Genomic DNA, 19,693 nt, shown 5'->3' with positions numbered 1-19,693 from the left:
GTGCTTCCGTGTCTCTGATCACACGAGCTCCCGAGCGGGCACCAGCAGCCGCTTCTCCTCCATGCTGCCCAGCTCTGGGAGGAACTGCTTCCTCCATTTGGCTTTGCCTTTCCTTTCTGTCACTTACTTCGAGCACATGAGGGCATTTGAAATCAGGTCCACTCGTTTAGCGGAGAGGCTAGGAGCTTTGGAATTAGAAAGGCCCAATCCAAACCCCGGCTTCCTTGCTCTGTGGGTCTAAGCTGGTTCCTGATTGCATTGGTGCTTAATGTTTTCATCTATAAGTGGGCACCGCCCACAACGGGTTTTATGTAACAAACCACCCCAGAATGCTGTGGCTTCAAATAAGCGATTATTTAGCTCCTGAGTCAGTGAGTGAGTGGTTTTTCTGAGCAGCACCGAGCCAGGCTCATCTGGGCAGAACATGTCACAAAAGGCAAGTCCGGATTTGACGGTGGAAAAACAGACGCCCTCTCTTCCCCGCAAGAGGATGCGAAGGTGGAAAGAATTGTAACTGCTTTACAACCCACCACTCCACAGTAGGGCAGGGAACTTGACCATGGAAAGGGCAGCTATGCACTCTCCAGGCATTCGGAAGACATTTGTCGAGGGCCTGCTGAGTGTCCAAGGAACGACCCATGCTATGAGCAATGCAGGGAGAAGTACACGGTCACCCCAAGCCTCAGGGAGCAGGGATCCCAGTAAGAAGGAGAGCACTCAGGCAGCTTAGGTCACTCCGCAGAGTGCAAAGTGCTCATGTAAGGGAGGAGTAGATAAGGACACTGTGGGACTCCTCAGCGGGAAAGCTGGATACAAAGGCAGTAGAGTTCTGGTAATGTTTCCCTTTATTTCATTCTAATTATTGATTTCCCCAGGCTATCAATAATGACATGGTGCAGGAAGCCCTGTCCAGACAGACGCAGTGTTTTAAGCTGGCGCAATTTGAGGTGAATTACAGATCTGAAAATTGCCTTCATCTAGATTCTACACGCCCAGGCTGATGTGGCTGCAGGAAAACCTTTGGACGGACTGTCTTGCGGGATAATAGTAAACCTCCTAAATATACTTCTCTAATTAAGATAGTACTCACTGGTCCAGGAGACCCTCGAGCCCATTTACATAAACACCTGGTTTCCAGGGATGCCCGAAGGTACAACTGAGTCTTTCAATAGCTCCCCACGGCCCGGAAAATGGCTCTGCTCTTCCCCTCTTTACTCCTCACACTCTGGAACTTGGAAACCACTGAATTCTCAGGCTGCTCTGTTAGGGTCCAATCCATCCTAAAACTGGGCTAGGGCCCTTGCAAGCCATGTAGCAGACAGGACAGGAACAGGGAGAACTGGGAACCTGAGGACCTTTTCCAGGCAGCCAGTGACATGGTAGGGGACCTTATGCAAGTTCTTTGCGCAAGCCTGGGTTTCTTCAAAGCCAACCAGGGTGTGATTATCCTGGCCTTGATCTTTCATGTGGAGTCTTGAGCTAATAATGTCTGTTTTGTGTACCGACTTTCTTGAAAGGAAAAGTGCTCCCTAAATACAAGGCACTTGTATGCCGGGAAGGTGCTTGGAATCTTAATAGCTTTCTCCACTGCCTCGTAAGTGGGCTTCTCTTTGTAACCCGTCAAGTGGCTGAAAACCAAGGCTGAGAAGACCATAGTTCCTCTCTCTGGGCCTCGAGTGGGGTTGCTGTGGCATCTGAAATGCGGCCCATTTGTCCTTTCTATGAAGGGCTGGCCGAGCATCCCACATCAGCACCCTGGGCCGCTTAGGAGCTGCATGAGCAGCCCTGCCCCACTCTCTACAGGACCGTAATTTCTCACCTAAAATCTGTTTGGTTAAATCAGTGATTGGCAAGTTAAGGCAACCTTCAGGGTAAGCAGGAGCATTTGGCTTTGAAAGACATTCTGGAGCTGCTAGTCCTTCCCTCAGTATGGACCTTACTGCTTGCATGTTGTATTAACTCTCTTTCCCCTAGACTCTTAATTTACATTCAACTCCTCTGCTGGTGTAAACTCCTGGTGTTGTTGGCTAGTGGTTTGGTTTTTTGAGACAGAGTCTCAATATGCAGTTCAGACCTTGAACTCAAAGTGATCCTCCAGTTTCAGCCTCCCGAGTGCTGGGATTATAGGTGGCACCACCACACCTAGCAACTCTGTTTTCAGTGTTTAGTTATGTATTTATTTTCACAGCATGCCATTATTTGAGTTTCACTTCTGCTGGATTTGTAGCGAACCAATGCTAGGCTACAAGTGATGTGAAACTCACCCAGGGATATTTAACTGCTCAGAGACTCCAGGGGTCTAAGGATCCACTTTGTCTGACTTGCTCCTCAGCCTGGTTTGAGAATCACCCTTGGGCTGTATCTCTGTTGTCAAGGAGACCACTTAGCAGTGATCAGGACCGGGCTCATGGTTGCTTAGATGCTCAATTCATCTCCAGGTATTATCCCAGGTACCCCTCTGAGCAGTTCCGCAAGATGATCCTGCCCACTGTGTGAGGGAGGACTAGGCTGTGAAGGTCGCTGCCCAAGGTCACAAACTGGTGTGTGGCAGAGCCAGGACCCGCAGGCTGGCCCTGTCAGCCTTCTGTTTGAAAAGTGGGGTAAATCCAGACTTTTTTTTTTTTTTTTTTTTTGTCTTTTCAGTGTAAATTGAGTGTCGGTGATTTAGCAGGTTCGTTTTATTTTCCACTTTAGTTGTAGGGTTGTTCTGCTGTGGTTTAAGCATAGTGGGAAACAGAAGCCCTTCTGTCTGAGGTTCCAACGGCAGAAGGATTTTATTGATGTCAGAATTGCACTCTTGCAGGGACATGCGATTTTTGCACAGAGGTTAAGGCACAAGCTTAGGGGTGGAGGCCTGCCTAGGGTGCTGGAATATTGTGTTTGAAAGCTCATATGCAAATTCATACATTCTACTTTATGGAGATGGTACGTAATCGTCTCTGAACAGGGGACCTGAGCAAACATCACTTAACCTTGGCATAGTATGTAGCGAATGGGTAATTGTTTCCTCTTTAGGGGGCCAAGTGTACAGTAGGAAAGCGAAAGGGGCCGAAATGTAGACCCTCTAGCCACATTGCGTTAGCCTTCGTTCCCAGTAGATGTTTACTATGGCTTGGGAGGTGAGAGCATGAAAGACTCAGTCTTGGCTGAAGAACCAGTTTAGGCTATAGAGCCACAGGCGGTTGTCAAACATGCAAGATTGTTTCCGGCAGCAGAGTCCTTGGGGCCCCTGAGTTCTGCAGACCAAGCCAGTTCCGTGGCCAGTTTCCGGGGACGATGCCGTCCTCACCAGATCTCAGTTCGCTGCTCATGCGTGGGAAACCCCGCCGTTACTCAGAGGAGGTCGTGTCTGTCTGAATGTCTATCTGTCTTGCTGTGGAGCCAGGGGGCTCAGCACCAACCTGTGCTCGGGACCAGATTCTGTAGGATCCTGCTGGCCCCTGGCACTGACTCGCCAACACTTTTCATTCTTCGATGGCTCCTCTGCGTCCCTGCCAGATAGTGAAATGCAGACTCCATGCAATGAGAAAGGTCTGGATTTGGTCGCCTTTTTTTCTAGCAGCTTGCTAGCTAGCACTTATCCCGTCCAGAACAGAGCAGGTGTCACCCGGGGCAAACAGATGGTCAGTGACCAAGCAAATGAACGCCACAGCGTTAAACGTCGGTGAGCAGAAGGGGCTCTTGAAAGCGCTCTCGGGCCATCTGTTTTCCAAATCGCTGCTGGTGCTCTGCGGAGTGCCCCATCCAGCGTGGCTAAGTTTGCTGAATGTGAGGCTCAACCAGCGGATCAGAGCTCATTGATCCAACAGTCCAGAATCAATTCTCAGGCTGGGATGGAACAGGAATAGTGAAAGCATCTTGCTTTGGCCTCTTTTTATTTTGAATGACTGATGGTTTTGAATTTGGTGCTAGGCTTCGAGCATTAGATTATAGAATCTGGATTGCAGGTGTGGGTAGGCAAAATGGGGTGTGGCAGACACCTAAGGTGATGCCATGGAGGATGAGTGACAAGGACAAATGCAGGGGCTCTCGGAGGGACGCTCAGATAGGGAGTGCGGCTGTGTGACCATGCAAAGCACAATGAGGCTGTTGATGTCCTTAGAAACCCAAGGTAAGTGGGCGTGAGGCAATGGAAAGGAAATGAAACCAGACCTCTCTGGGAGATGAGACCGGTTCCAGCCTGCAGCACCAGGGCCAGCAGGGAGTAGGAGTGCGGGGCTCCCAGCCTGGGACTCCTCCTCTGATAGGCTCCAACTTTACACCGTGGTGAGGTTTCTCTTTGGACTTTGCAATATCCTGGCAGAGATCCTGCCTCCCCACCTCAGCAACTGGCTGGTTTTCTTTCTGTCTTTTAGAAACAAAAAACAAACAAAAACTCCCAAAGAACTAGAAGTCCCAGAATTGGCAAAATTGCTGTTGCCTTCATCAAATGAATCCAGTACGGAATTATTTGCACCTATGGTCCAGGCGGGCTTCAAGGACACGGAGCCCCCACCCCTCCCCCAGGCAGGGTGCTGCTCCCTAGGGAGCCATTGGAGGTGCAGATTCCCCTTCTTGGCACAGCTGCTCAGCTGTCACCAGGGTGCTGCTCTGCTTTAGACCAACTGTGATTTTGGCAAAGCCACCAGACTACTGAGGCCTTGCTCTCTTCATCTGTAGATAAGAACATCCTATCACAGTTTTAAAGAACAAAATCGCTTCTTTAAGCGCTGGAGATTTCTGCACCTGAGTGAATGTCGTAGGTAGCAGTCGAGTCGCTGCTCTTGGAGGGAGGCCTAAGGCAGAGCTCCTGTCCTTGCATGCCTTCCTCAGTGGCCCTGTACAATGCCTTCGTGTGGCCCTGTGGACCAAAGAGCAGACTTTGAGGAGTGAGCCAGGCCTCAGGCCCCTCCCAAGTCCAGGGCGTGCTTGGCTTGGGCCTCTGGTTTGGCACAGTGCAGGGACGCTTCTTGCTTGTCACTAGGGCCTCTGTGTCGGTTGCACGGTGGCCTCTACCTGCCAGCCACTGAGGTGAACCAGCTGTCCTTTTGGGAGCACAAACTGTCATCCATCAGGAAGATTCCAGGCTTTTCCTTCTTTCTTTCTTTTTTCTTTCCTTCCAAATAACACTCCCACTGTTCAGGCTTAAATACCAAAACCTCGCGGCTCACAGAACCAGTGCTGAAATGTCCATCACCATCACCAGGAAACCTGTGAGGATGATGGCTTCCGGTGATCAAATCAGAAGAGGGTGGCTTTGAGCCTGCTGGGTTCCCACAGAGGGAGGACAATGCAGGCTAAAGCTTTCTAAAATGGACTAGACTTGCTTACATTGGACAAAGCCACACAGAAACACCTAGAGTTCCTAGAGGATGGGTGACTGGTCCAGGAAAACCTCACGAAGTGAAGATTGGCTTCCCATGGTGCGATGTGTGAAATGCAGCCCTTTGGAGGCACAGTTTATGCACTGTTCCTGAGTCTAGCTTCCCAGGCCCTGGCCAGCATCTGCCTCGCAGGACAGCAGAGCAGCCCGGGAGTCTCAGGTCTCCACTCCCCAGTACCCTTGGGGCCCATTAAGGAATTTAGTCCTTATGTTGTCCTGTGAGGTGGTTTCACTGTCCCTTTTCTACAGATGCAAAAATATAGGTCACAAATAATTCCTCATGACCTCTCGTGTGGCGGGAACTGGTGTTTTAATCTTAGGTATGTGTTTCCGCTAACTGCCCTTCCTTAGTGGAATGTGTTAGCTTGCTTTTACATGGTGACTTCAGGCCAAGAGTGGTGACTGTTTTGACTGTGAATGTATGAGCTGTGATCACAAAACACAGTTGATGATTAAAAATTTTATAAATGTATTAAAGGACACGCTGCCTTGAGTCCCCTCAGAATCCTCCCCGGTACATCAAACACTCATTCTGTAGTCACTGCCACTGCCAGAAGCTGCCTGGAGTGCGGTTTTGTTTGGGTCCTCAGTTGTGCCATTGTGGCTGCCTCAGAGTCCTGAACTGATTCACAGCATTTATAGTGATTTCTGGCAAATGAAAGCATCATACTGTGTCTTCAGTTTATTTACCCGGTCTGGCATCATCTGACTTCTGGGTCCTCCTCAAGTTAAAAGAACACGAAAGGGAAATGTTTTGAATGGATTCAAGGCATGGAGATGGCCAGGATGGCGCAGCTTGAGACCCTCTGGAGAGAGCTCTCCAGAGCTGCTGCAGGACGTGGCAGGAGTGATCAGCTGAGCAAGTTTGAAGCAAGGGGAGAATTCCAAAAAGGACGCATGGCAAGGTGCTTTTCACAGTGATAAAATGTTTTTAAGATGTACATATCCATATTTTCTCGTTTTGTTTTTATAGCAAGAATTGAACTCAGGACCTCACCCCTGCAAGGCAGGGCTGTACTGCTGAGCTACACCCGGTCCCACCCACTGTATCTGTGATCACACGTCATACTTGGAAATGTCTCTTCTTCCGACTCACTGGGGAGAATCAGAGAAGGGCGGACTCCATCACTGGGGTCCTTGTGTGTCATGGCTGGTGGCACTGGCTTTGCTGTCACTCGAGTTGAGATGCTCATTTAAACCTCAGCCTTTCAGGAAAAAATCAGTTGTTAAATATCACTTCCTGGGGGAGAATTATGAATCACAAACTTTTCACAGAAAATAACCAGGCTTTCTTTAGAACTACATGACCTCAGCATGCCATGCTTTTCTGGGAGGTTATTCATATTTTAAAATATTTCGTGTTTTTGTTATCGTTTAATCTGAGAAGCCAAACACGTGCTTGGTTATCTGAAGGAATGAATCTTGAAGCCGAGAACAAAATTCCTCAGAATCAGCACAATCGATTAATAAGCTTGCAAACTGAAATTATCTTTGCTATGGGCCAGGAACTGAGTGGTGGGTGATTAGTGACCAGGGACACACAGGAAGCCATGCTGCTGTATGCGGTGTCAGGAATGCATTTGTCATCGGTCCCAAATCATATTCAGTCAGCAACTGAAGCTCAGGCTGGAAACAGAGTGACATACTGTGAAGTCACCCCGGTGAAATCAAACCCATGCACCTGGCAGTTTAGCTGGGAAGCTATGAAATTGGCCATGAAGAAGCTGTCAGGGGCAGTCCTGCCCCTTTCTTGTCCTTTACTGCCTTGTGCAAATGCCACCCACTGCCTCTTGGGTGCCCCAGGTTCCCGAGGTCTGGTGTCCCAGTGCACAGTGTTGTTTCCCAAGACGGGGGATGAAAGTGCTGAGTGAGGGACCCCAGATGTTGGCTATTGGCTCTTCCCTGAAATCACTGCAGGAGGTACCGGGGCTGGGACCAGGGTTTGGTAGGCATCCCGCCTCGTGCTGCCTTTTTCCTACTAGGGTCCCTCTTTCCTTCGGTTTCACAGCCTGGACTTTGTGTCCTGTAAGGTCCTTGATATCCCGCCCGTGCCACTTGGCAGCCCCTTCCCAGAGCCTTTGCTGCCTTTGGCTCAGAACGAAGAACTGTGCCGTCCATGGGGCAGGGCGGGGACCTGGCTTTTGTCTGCTTTCTCTGTGCTGTTCCCAGGACAAGGGGCTGCACAAGACAAATGGCCCTTTGTCCCTGCTGCTGGTGACAGGTAAACACACTGCAGGCTACCTTCCGAAGGTCTCACCGGGTAAACATCTTGTTCCGGACAGGATGTGTGGCTTTGCGGCCACTTGGCAGGCGGTCACACCCATAAATAAGGAACTGTAGAAGCCTGCTTATCTCTGAACAGGTGAAGCTGGAAGTGAGCCAGGGGCAGGGTCGATTTCACAGACAGGAGCCCAGGCAGCCAGACACTCACGCAGGAGGAGTCCCACGGATTGGGATTTATGTTCCAATCCTGCCACTCGGGTTCCATCTCACACCTGTTTTTAGCAGCTACCTAGAGTGTGCCACGTTGGAAAGACCACAGCAGATGCCAGGCTTAACTCTGAGTCTGTCCGTGCTGCATTGGAGCAGGAGAAGGAGGGACGGATGCCAGGTGCTGCTCGGCCTGGGCCCCAGAGGTTCTGTGCACGGCCCTAATGTCCTGTGACATGCTGAGCATGTGTGTGTGCATTCACACACGTGTGTGCTTCCAGGCATAATCTAAGGGAGGTTAGGATAACCCCATTAAAATAAGTTAGGATTTGAAAGCAGACGGTCGTGAGTTCAATCCCCGGTACCGATAAAAAGGAAAAAGACAAAAAAAAAAAAAGTTAGATGATGTTGTGGTTTAAATCCTCTAAAACAACAGAAACATAGTTCCACCATTACGGTCTATTGTTGAAAAGATTTTAAGTCTTCGTGGTGTATTTAAGTCCTTTAGAGTACTGATTTGCACGTGTGCTTTAATTTGTGGTAAGTTTTCAAAAATGTCTGTTAAGTTTGGTTCCTACACCGTGCTCTGTGATGACTCCCTCTGTCCTGATTCCAGGCACCCAATTGAGGTGAGTTTGTCCGTTCCTAGAACAGCTCCCATGTGCAAACATGGTTGTCTGTATTTCCCACGGGACATCTGCTGGATATGCTGGCCTTCTAATGGGAATGTTTATGCTTGATAATAGGTGGTCCTGTCTCTTGGTTTGTTCTTTCACTGATGTGATATTTAATTTTGATCTTCAAGCCAGTTTGAAAGTCTAGGCCCCCCCATCTGGCCGATGCCTTGTCCTTTCGGAAGGCCTCCGGGTAGCAGACAGGCCAGTTTAGTAAGCCGTGGGCCATAGGACCCCCGTCTGGAGGTGGCCCCCGTAGAAACCTCCTGGAATGCTTCTGGCAGTCAGCGAGCCACTGGACCTAACACTGCCTTATCTCTGTCTTTTCAGAAACCGAGCCATCAATCACCGCGGAGCAAGTGCCTACCTCATCATGGAACATTTCAAGTGATTTTGACAAAGGTACACAGGGGGACACCAGAGAGGACAGGATGGAGGCGGGACAGCCAGTTTGGAGCCCTGGCCTGGCCCTCTTTGCAACTGACTGAGTTTCAGATTGCTAGAGAAAGTGGTGGCCAAAGTAAATCCCTGGCTTACTTTGGGATCATTTAACATTTAATTACTTGGAATTTTCTTGTTTCTGAAAAGTTTTTTTCTTCTTCTTCTTCATCTTCCTTTTTCCTTCTTCTTCTAAAACATTCCACATGGTAAAAATACTCCAAGATGTGAAACAGCATTGTTTCTGGCCTTCCTGGCTCTGTCTAATAGATCTTATTTGGGGGATTTGGTCCAGCTCAATGGGGACTGACCAGGGCCTGGTGGCCTCTCGTGAGCAGCGTTTGAGGTGTTTGCTGGACTCCGGCCAGAGTACCTGAGACTCTGGAATTGCCTGTGTGGACAGGGGTCAGCTGCCCTGCACATGGGGTGCGTGTGGATCCTGCTCTGGCCCCTCTGCAGAGATCCCTTGTCCCCAGGGGTCCATCAGGCTGCTGTGAAGCCTGCTTTTCCAGGCTTGATCCTTTGCAGTTCCCTTTTTGTCCTGTGTGTGTCTCTAGCCAGATTTCCTGTTGGGGATTCTGAGCTTCCCATCTGGATTGTCCACCGGGCCCCATGCTCCACCTTCTGCAAGTCAGCACGGTCCTTTTCCTTCATCACTGAGCATGAGCATTATATATCACAAATAGGAACTTTAAATAATAACATGAGCTGTCACGATAAAGATGGGGAGAGGGGACCGGGAGATGGAGAGGTGGGTGGGACAAGAAAGGGTATGGAAACCAAGCAGACTGTGTTCTGTCCCCCTATGCCCCAAGAGGAACGTGAACTGCAGGTACTGCAGAGATGGACTTATAAAATGAAATTTTTAAGAAGGGCAGCATAAGTTCTACTGTTTCTACGGACTTGCCCCATCCCTCAGCAGGAAGTGTATCCTCTCTGCGTCTCCAGACCCTTTGATCTGTTCCTCTGTCGGTATGGTCTGTAGGATGTTGTCTGCCTCTTCCTCGAGCCCAGAAGTTCCTTGTTGGTAGAATTTTCACCTGGTTTTCTTTCCTTCTTTGCTTGGGTCTCTGTCACAGAGTCTCATGCAGATGTCTGTCCTTAATCCAGATGTGTGTGAGGACAGATTGCACCTGCCTGTAAGAGGGAATTTGGCCATACTATTGGGCTTTGGTCCCCGCCCTTCTGGGACCTGATGGGAAAGGGCTCAAGGCCGTGGCTGAGGCTGTGTTGTCTGCTCACTGGTTCACTGGCAGCTGAGTCCTTTCTGAGGACACAGCGCTCACAGTTACGTTGCTGGTTATGGTCAATTATGCAGGATGAAGGGCATCATCTTTTCACCTCAAATCAAAGAGCATTTGTCGTAATTATTTCTGTTGTCAAATCTGATCTGAAAGTTCTTTTGGTAATGAAGGATTAACACGGGGATTTGTGTTATTCCTGTCCATCTCAGGAACCAAGCAAAATGCCTGGGAGGCAGTAGGTTTTCATCAACTATTTATGGAATGTTCTTTATTGGAGTAGGAGAAATCAGGAAGTTGACTGCCTGCTCTGTGTCAGGCTTGTGTGAGGCACTGTCCCTGTGTGCAGTGAGCTGCAAGCTCCTTATGGCACCAGCAGGAAATCCTGTGCCTCCACGCAGAGTATTATTAACTGGGCTCTGGAAGCACGTGGGAGTGTGCCACAAAGTCAGCAAACCTGCCAGTCCCAGCCCACCACGCTTGGAATTGCTACCTGGCCAGCAATTTTAATTAGCAGTGGTGGCTGCCCTTCCAGGAGGTAGGGCAGTGTCCACAGCGGTGAGTGGCTGGCAGAGGGCAAGATTTAGGCAGGTGCCAAACACCTTTCCTTTTCAGTATGGTCCTTCAAAGAGAGAGCCTGGGTGGTTTCAGGGACTCTTGTCTTCATCATTCGCTAGGTTGTTGGAGGCTGATCTTCAGTTCCTATTAGTTCATTCACTGAGCCAGTCCTCGGTTCCTCTGCTGGCCAGAGTGTGGTGTGAAGAAAAGCTTCCTGTTCACTATGGACGCAGAACCTCATTGGAAAGGCTGTTCTTCAAATGCATAATCAAAGCCTTCCGGTCATTTGAGAGACTGAGTTTTGAGGGAATGTTTTCCCCAGTCACAGTGGACGTAGCAGTATGCACCATCAGGCTGGTGCCCAAAAGGAGAAGCCCCGGGTACCAGGAATTAAGAGCAAGCTCAGCACTCCAGTGCTGACTCGTGGGAGGCAGATTCAGCAAAAGGTCCTGTGAAAACACCACAAGCGTGGTGCTTCTGAGGGACCACAGTGTCGGGCTGTCACACAATGCCCTGTACCAGGCGGGGAGGAAAGCCCGCCTGGGTATTAAGTGAGGAAACTACTGAGACTGTGGGGTGGGAATCTGTCCACCGTGCTGGGCCACTGGGGTCATCCGTAAAGAAGCCGAGCTCCAGCCTCTGCAGTATGAGGTGTGGGGCTGGGACTCTGTCAGGTGCCATGGCAGCTGCAAACTCAAGAGATCACCTAAACACCTGGTTAGACTCTGAGACCCAGTGGTGACAAACCAGCTCAGAAAAATGTCTCAGCATTCCAGAATGTGAGGCTCGGTAACCCTCCAAAAAAGTGCTGTGAATTTTAAGTTTACTTGTAAAATTTATAATGAATGGAGGAGTTGGAGACACCATCAGCGGGAGTCAGCAGACAAAACAGATGGAAGAGTTTATACTGCAGGAGCTAAAGGCAGTAGGTCAGTTTAGAGACTACACATGTGTAAAAGGTTTCATGGTGACAGGAACAAAAACGCTAGAATTGAAAAATAATATTGTGGAAATTAAAATTCATCAGATGAGTTAAATGGTAGATTAGCTCAGCTGAAAAGAGAAGCAGTGAACAGAAAGAGTGAGATAACAAGGTGATTTAGAGAACTATCTCAAGCTAAGGTAAGGATCCTGGCTCCCCTACTTGTTTCCCATGTGACTTCCTTTTGACTTCCTGTATTCCCTGTATGACTTCTAGTTTTCTCTGTGTGATATCTGGTGTTCCCTGTTTGACTTCCGGTTCTCCATGTGTGACTTCCGGTGTCTCCTGTGTGACTTCCGGTGTCTCCTGTGTGACTTCTGGTGTCTCCTGTGTGACTTCCCATGTTCCTTGACTTCCTGTGTTCCCTGTGTGACTTTCTGTGTTTCCTGTGTGACTTCTGGTGTTCTTTGTGTGACTTCTCATGTTCCCTGTGTGACTTCCTGTCTGACTTCTGGTATTCCCTGTGTGACTTACAGCAAGTGACCCAAGCAGTCTGTGCTTTATGCTTCTCATTTGTAAGGTGGGATTAAAAAAAAAATAGTACTAGTTCATGTGGTTATGAAAATTCATCTGGCCAGCGAATCAGATAAGCCAATTAGTGAGTAAGAAGAGACATTGGTCAACAGGCTTTGGGAGAAACACACTTGAAATAGACTCTCCCATGAACGTGGTTGCCCACCATGCCCCATGTGGAGATGCCAAGCCTCTCCACGTCTGTCTCGGTTGGGTTCCTTACCGCAGACCATGGGAGTTACCTAGTCTATCCTTCTTCTCCACAGTCCAGGTCTCTCCCATCCACTGCTGGCTTCTTACTGCCTGACACAGTGTGTGGCACCTGGGAGCCAATGTGATGTTCAGTTGTTTCCATGCAGATCCAGGACATGCTGGCGTGTATCAGCAGCTGTGTGTGACTGCCCGTTAGGTGCAAGGAACTTGCCCAGCATGTCGTGTGCATTGCTTGAGTGGACACCACCCTGTGTGGCAGAACAGTAAACAACTGAGGCTCATAGATTTGCAGGACTTGGTTGAAGGTCACAGCCATCAGGCCAAGTCCTAGGATCCACGTGCAGCACACGGCTAAGTGTGTCCTTGTCTCCCTTGCAGCTGTGTAGAGAGTTCAGTGGTTCAGCCCCACTCAGTCAGTGCTGCCTCCGGACTGGGAAAGCATTTTTTTACTGTGTCTGGGTGTGTCACGAAGGTGTGACTTCAGGGGCTGCACATGATCCCTGAGGCCCCTCATCTCTGATGCTCTGTCCTGCTCTGCTTCTCTGACATCTTGCAGTGAGCGTCTTGGCTCTGCCATGGCCTCCACAGTGATGTTCTGTGATAGAGGCAGCTGACCATGGACTAAATCCCTGGGAGTCATGAGCCCAGTTAAAGCTGTCCTCCTTTGGCTTGTGGGTGTTGGATATTTTGTCCTAGTGGCAGGAACGGTGACTGATACAGAGAGGCAGTAAAATAAAATCCACTGCTTGGCATGCTTTCATTTTCCTTTTTACCCAGGCGCTCCATCTTTCTCGTCCACCTCCCTCTCCAGCCTCACTCAGGTCCTGCTTTTCTGTGCAGTCAGTGGCCTGAGCAGTTACCTGCTTACCCTTCCCAGCAGGAAACGAAACACAAGACACAGTGCACCCTGGGAAGCCCTCAAAAGCTACTATTGATGGGATAATTTCTGGAACAAATATTTCAGTAACATATATGCCTGGAACACAATGATCCTTGGGCCCAGCCTTGGATTCACCCCAGGGCTCTGGGATGAGTGGGCTGGGGCCTCTTTCCCTCCTCCCATGTTCAGTCACAGGAGATCTTTACAAGAAGCCAAGTTCTCTTGGAGAAAGGACTGGAGACTGGGCCTAGAGGTAGCAGAAATGAGATCTGCTTCTAGTGATCAGCAGTTTCTGTTTTCCTAATCTGGGTTTGGGAACATTCTTGCCCTGGCTTCTTGACCATCTTGAGCTTGATGCGTGGTAGGAACATTGTAGCTTCTTCGTGGGCACTGGGTGTCCTCTGCAGCTGTGGAGTGTGGTGTCCGCATCTTTGTGCAAGGGCATCTTCCTCACCGAGCACCTGGCTGCCATCTCAGGTGCAGCCCTGACTCAGCCCTGGCTCCCACCTTCTCTCCCATCTTTACCTCAGGGTCCTGGCCACATTCTCAGTTCTGAAGCAGCTGCTCCCATGAACCTCTCTGCTCCTGGTCCACCTCAATGGAACTGACCCTCAGCCAAGGCAGCCGGGTCCCTTCTCTGTGCCCCTCATGGTGGATACCTGGCACAGTGGAAGGGGAGTAGGTAGCAGGGCGGTGACAGCCTGGGCAGGCTGATTGTCCTCCTGAACCTCCAGCCTGGTGTTCTGTCTTCAGGTGGCAGTTTGGAGGAGTCACTTTTGGAATTCCTGGGGCACCCATGTGGCATTTGAGACCCCAAGCTCAGCAGGGGTCCTAATGTTAAGAGCATCATTTCTTTAAATGAGATTTGTTTACCATGGTAGACTACTGTAGGCCAGGGTCCTCCCGAAGAGGAAGGGAAAGGTGGTGTCGGCCTGGAGGGTCAGGGCAGGCACCATGGAAAGACAGCTGCTGCCTCGTGGTTCTCATGGCTGCTCATCTCCGCCTCTGCCCACACGGGGCGGCCATCTGGTCTGGGGGAGGAGCAGACAAGGCCAACGACTATAGTGTCCCAGGTCAGCTCACCCCGACACCTCGGTGTTCTCCCTTGTAAGAACCATGTCTATTGTGTGGTGCCTTCCCTGTGAACGGGTCCAGTCCAGTGGTCAGCACCCACCAGGAGCTGCTGAGACCCTGAAATGTGGCTACTTCAAAATGGGATGTGATAACGTGTAATGCACACTAAATTTCAAAGGTTCATCTGTCCTCCCTGAGCCTGAGCTGTTCTCAGAGCCACAAAGGTTTGAAATTCTAGGGTTACTTCTACAAAAAGACACACTCCTAAAAGCCGTTTTTTGTGTGTGAGTGGAATGCTTTAAAGTGCGTGAAATGAAGCTCCTTCCATGGGAGGAGTTGTCCTTACTCACTGTAACCTGACCCCTGACCCTCAGAGAAAAGCAGGATCTGAATTCCTCTCCCATCTGAGGGAAAGGTGATGGTTTGCAGTGGGCTGGGGTTCTGGTGTGTAACAGTGGGGACCCACAGAACATGCACACAGGCGCCCCACTCTGGGTGCCAGTTGGGTCCACGCTCGCAGGGCCCTCATGAAGCCACTGCTTCCAACTTTTTAACGTATGGATGTTGATGCGATGTTTTCACAGACGCAGGCTTGGGTCCCATCTGTGCCCAATTCCCTCTCTCAAGCCCAGCTTGCCCTGGGTGGTTTACTCAGGCTCCGTCTTCTTCCCCGGAGTCCTCTTCCCTGGCTCCTTGGCACCTTCGGGTCCTGGCTTTTCCGCAGTCACCAAGGTCCCCCTCACTCAGTTTCTGCTTGCTGTGTAGTGTCCTTCCTAAGACGTGGTCTAGGCGTGGAGGCAATGTGAGGGGCACCTGGATGGGGAGCAGAAACCCGGGAATCTGGAGATCCCGGGGGCTGCCTGCCAATGCTGCTGTGTCTGTTTCCTCCTCACTGAAGACAGCCCTTGGTCGCCTTGCCTGGGACCCGGGTGGGACTTGGAAATCGGGGAGCTCTCCCTGGAGCCCTGCCCCAGGACCCTCCGGACCTGACAGATCTGTGTGTGGGGAAAGAGCCCTTCATGAAGAGAGGTACGGAATCCTCCTCGCAGAGCAGGTATGCCACCTCGATTCCTCCAAGCCTGTGGGAAGGGTAGTGGCTGCCACTGGCACCACGGGAAGGAGGAGGAAGAGGCCTGGGACTTCGCTGGGGACCGCTGGGGGTCACCAGGGCCATGTGGGGAGCACAGAGCCTGGCTTCTTCCTCTCAGCAGACCCCAGCTGGGGCAGACAGCAGCTCTCACGCAGCCCGGAAGTGCCAGCCTCTCGTCTGCCATTTGGAATCACAGATATTTATCTCCCACCTAGCCCGGGGCGCAGGCTCCTTGCTGCCTCATTACCAATGTCCTGTGATTTCTGGCCAAGACAAAGCACATTTTGGATGCATAAATAATCGGGAGTCAGCAGAGAGAGGTTTCTACTTTCCCAGGCTGTCTTTCCCCTTGCCTGCTGGTCCCTTGGTTTGATTTAAACCTGCTTCCCCCTGGCCAGGGCCACCCATCCCAGAAACGGCCTTGGCATTTGGCCACAGGAGCATCCGGAAGCCCAGGCCCTGCTCTCAGGAGCACAGCGGCCTTCCCAGCCCAGACCTGTGGCTGTGGTCAAGCCCAGCCTGGCTACTTGCAAGGGCATCAGCCTCGAGGGAGGAGGTCCATAGACCCCCTCCTGCCTCAGCTTCCCTGTCTCCACCTCCTCACGGCCGATTCTGCTCACGTGCCATCCTGTTTCGGGCCTCTGTGCATACTTCGCTCTTTACGCTCCTGAGATACTGCGCCCTGGCTTTCCTGGTCCTCATGGACCCCACCGGGGCCCCACTGCCTCCAGGAAACCTCCCGACCACACCTTGGTGCCTCCTGCCTTCCACTAGAGGAATCACAGAGGAGACCTGGGCCTGGAGTGCGAGATGCTCAGCTCGTGTTTAAGTTTTGGGGTGAACGGGTTCCGGACAGTTGAGCTTTAGTATTGTTCTTCTATAAAATGGGGAGAATGCTGGTCCCCCAGGTTCTCTGTCCTGAAATTCTTAAAGGCTCAGCGCAGGCCTGTACATACAGAAAGGTGAGGTTGATAGGGATACTGACATATTTTTGAAATAACTTCTGCCCACATGGACTTGGAGGAAACAACACTTTGCCTGGTGAAATAAAACCTCCCTGCTTCATGAAGCAGCAGCGAAGCTCTCAGCGGCTCCTGAGGGCCAGGCCTTTGGCTCTACCGTGATCTGCGCTCCACTCTCCACATGATGGTCATGGGTCATCCACACAGCAATCCTGAGCAAGCGACACTTCCTATGAGTACCGAGAACCCAGCCTCAGAGGAGCGGGGCAGATTCCCCAGAGAGGCGCCGCCCTGGAAACCTGCGAACTTCACCTTCTTCGCACGTGTGGTCAGGATCTTGGGATCATCCTGCCTTCCCTGGGTGATCCCAGAATGACAACCAGTGTCCTGATAACAGCAGGGAAGGGAGACCCCTCCACGCAAGAGACGGCACCTCAGAGGCGGAAGCAAGGATCAGGGCTTGCAGACACCTGCTCCTGAAGGCCAGGCAGCCCCAGAAACCGGAAGGGGCAGAGTGGCACCCACCCCAGGACCCACAGAGGGAGCAGGCATGGCCTTGCCAGCCTGGGGGTGTGTAATCTCAAGAAACATGAGAGGATAGATTTGTGTTGTTTTAAGCCCCGAATTCATAATGATTCATTGCAGTCACATCAGGGAACAGATGGAAAGATTTAATTCACTCAGAGACACAAAGCCAATACAGAGCTCAAACCCCTGAACCAGAAGGTTACACTGCTTGTGTACCGAATGGACAGTCCTGGCACTCTGGGAGGCAGAGACAGGAGGTTCCCAAGTTCCTTCCTAATCTGGGTGACTGAGTGGGATAGTGTCACAAAATAAAAACTAAAAGGGCAGGATGCAGCTTACAGCAGAGGCCTGGGTTCAGTCGCCTGCACCATCAAAGGATAGGAAGAGAAGAAAAAAACACTGATTTGAAGTTTGCAGCTTGATTCCTTGACACTGCATTTACTGGACTGAGCCTCTCCCGTGGACAGGCCTACCCTGGGGCTGGAAGGGAAATAACCCGAGGGAAACAGTCTTGCTGTGGGAAACTGCAGTTTCCTGAATGTAGGAACTTTGCAGAATCAGTTTCACAGCCACAGACATACTCCAAACCCCTTCATTCCGGCACGGTGGACGTGACAGAGAGGCATGCAGCCGTGAGCTTCTGGCTGGACGGGTCCTCACACCTCCCGCCTGGCTTGTGGTCACCAGTCTGTGCCAGGTGGGATGATGGGGGCTGGGTGGTGACAGGGCAGGGCAAGCTGCGTTTCCATGCCAGGTGGGATTTCCTGCAGGGCCCCAGCAGCTCGGGGCAGCTCTTCTGGGCGGTTCTTGTCCAGGCGGAGTTTCGGTTTTGAGCTGCCCTGGGGGGTTGGTTCCCCCTGAAGCTGGCTTGCTTGGAAGGCTCTCCCTGGCCCTTGCCGCTCTCATTGTACGAAGCACAACTGCCCGAGCTTCGGGGCCCCAGCTCTGCCTCCAGTGCCAAAGTGAAGGCTGATGCACCCTGTCCTGCAAAGGAGTGTTTCTCTCGAGAGGCCAGAGCAAGACTCACTGGCTCTGGCCATTGTTCTGTGGTTGTAGGGTTCAATTTACCCACAAGAAGGGCCTGCCGATGGCCTTCACTTGTTCTCTCACTGGACAGCCCAGATCGGCCTTGAACTCTTGGGATCATCATGCTCAGCCCCCACCTGAGGGTTGGGATTGCACAGGTGTGTGGACTGAGAGAGGGGCCCCCGCAAAGAGAGGCAGGTCCTGCGTCCACTGAGTCATTCAACACGTGTCTATGACTTTCTGGGGAGCTAGCAGGCCCCCCCAGGCCACGGTGACAGCCACACTCTGCACTCCATTACCTTCGCTGCAGAAACCCCAGGAGGGGGGCCTGTGGGACCCTGTGTAGACAACAACCAAGACAGACAGAGTGCAGGCCTGGGGGTGAATGGCAGAGTCAGAGTCTCACCCCCGTCTCGCTGGCCACCGAACGAAAGCAATGACTCCCTAGTTTTCAGCCTATAATCCCCATTTACAGGAGGAGTGGAAGAGAGGATTATAAATCTTGTAGTTGACTGATGAAAAAACGTTTCTGGAAGAGGATGATATTAATTACCCTCGGGCAATTTTTCTTATTTATGTTTTGCTGTCATTTAAATTATTTTCTTCAGTAAGCAGCCTACACTCTGGCAGTCTGATGAGAATAGGTGAGATACACACGAAAACTCACATGCATATAATCTCAAAATCATCGAAGCAGGTCTCAAGACAAATGTCTGTGCAGAGATGTTCAGGAATCCGCTGTCGACAGTCCACAGTGGTGGAAATGGCCCACAGCCATCGCAGGTGGATGGTGACTGATGCAGGATGTAGTCTCACAAGGGAAGACTACTCAGCCGTGAAAAGGAAGGAGATGTGATACACAGCACAGAAGTCACTTCGCTGGATGGGAGGTGCGGTCCCCGGGGGCTGTCCCACCCTGGTGAGGTCTCTAGAGGAGGGAAAGGTTCAGGGCGATGGACAGCTCTGAGAGCATAGTTACGCAATCCTACTGTGGGCGAATGGCTCATTTTACATCGTGTGAATTTTGCCAAGGGCCTGAATAAATCATGTGATCTCCCGTGAGCTGCCGTCACACTCCTCTGGACTCCGGCTTGACTTCTCTGCACTGTTTTGACTTAGTCTCATCAAAGCCAGCACCCCACAAGGCCACCGACTGCTGAGGTGGCCTCGGGCAGGTCCCCACACTTCCATGGTACCCACTGTCACTCGGGAGAAATGACATCCACCGAAGTCGACCCCAGCCAGTGTTGTGATTTGTAACTGTAAAGGGACCTGAACATATTTTTGTAGACTTGGTGTTTAGGTCAAGAAACAGCACAAGATCTGGCAATCATCCGTGGCTACTCACCTGGCCAGGAGGGCTGCCCTGGGGAGTGCGTTTGTTCAGGAGGCTGAGGCAGGAGGATCCCTTGAGCCCAAGAGTTGTAGGTCAGCCTGGGCAACGTACCAAGAGCCTGTCTCAAACTCAAACAAACAAAAATTCAAAAACCAAACAAAAGGAGCCGAAGAGGAGACTGACGCGTTCGTTTAGAGAGAGGGCTTTGTGCTGTTGACCGTCCTGGTTCTTATCTGTGGGTGTTTCGTTGCTTGTGTCTCTTCTTCACTCTAACAAGTCTAACTTGGATGGAAGTAATGTTTGGGAGGCAAAGAGTGAAAGGATGAGTTCAAAGAAAATCACTTTAAAAAGTTAAATACTTTTATTGGAGAAAACCTGGAAATGAA

The 19,693-nt window shown here is 51.0% G+C and overlaps 1 protein-coding gene across 1 annotated transcript in view; it reads left to right on the top strand.

Annotated features, from left to right (window-relative positions):
* Ror1 (receptor tyrosine kinase like orphan receptor 1) overlaps nucleotides 1-19,693 on the top strand; it is a 279,640-nt gene that overhangs the window by 146,796 nt on the left and 113,151 nt on the right. The window contains exon 2 of the mRNA XM_013143073.3: nucleotides 8,797-8,868. Within this exon, the coding sequence (XP_012998527.1) occupies nucleotides 8,797-8,868 (72 nt within the window). The remainder of the gene's footprint in view (nucleotides 1-8,796; nucleotides 8,869-19,693) is intronic.

This window comes from Cavia porcellus, unplaced genomic scaffold (assembly GCF_034190915.1).
Source record: "Cavia porcellus strain 051 isolate PalLab524CR breed Dunkin Hartley unplaced genomic scaffold, mCavPor4.1 scaffold_1, whole genome shotgun sequence".
In the NCBI taxonomy this organism is placed as follows: Eukaryota; Metazoa; Chordata; class Mammalia; order Rodentia; family Caviidae; genus Cavia; species Cavia porcellus.
This window is presented reverse-complemented; position numbering and strand designations above follow the sequence as displayed.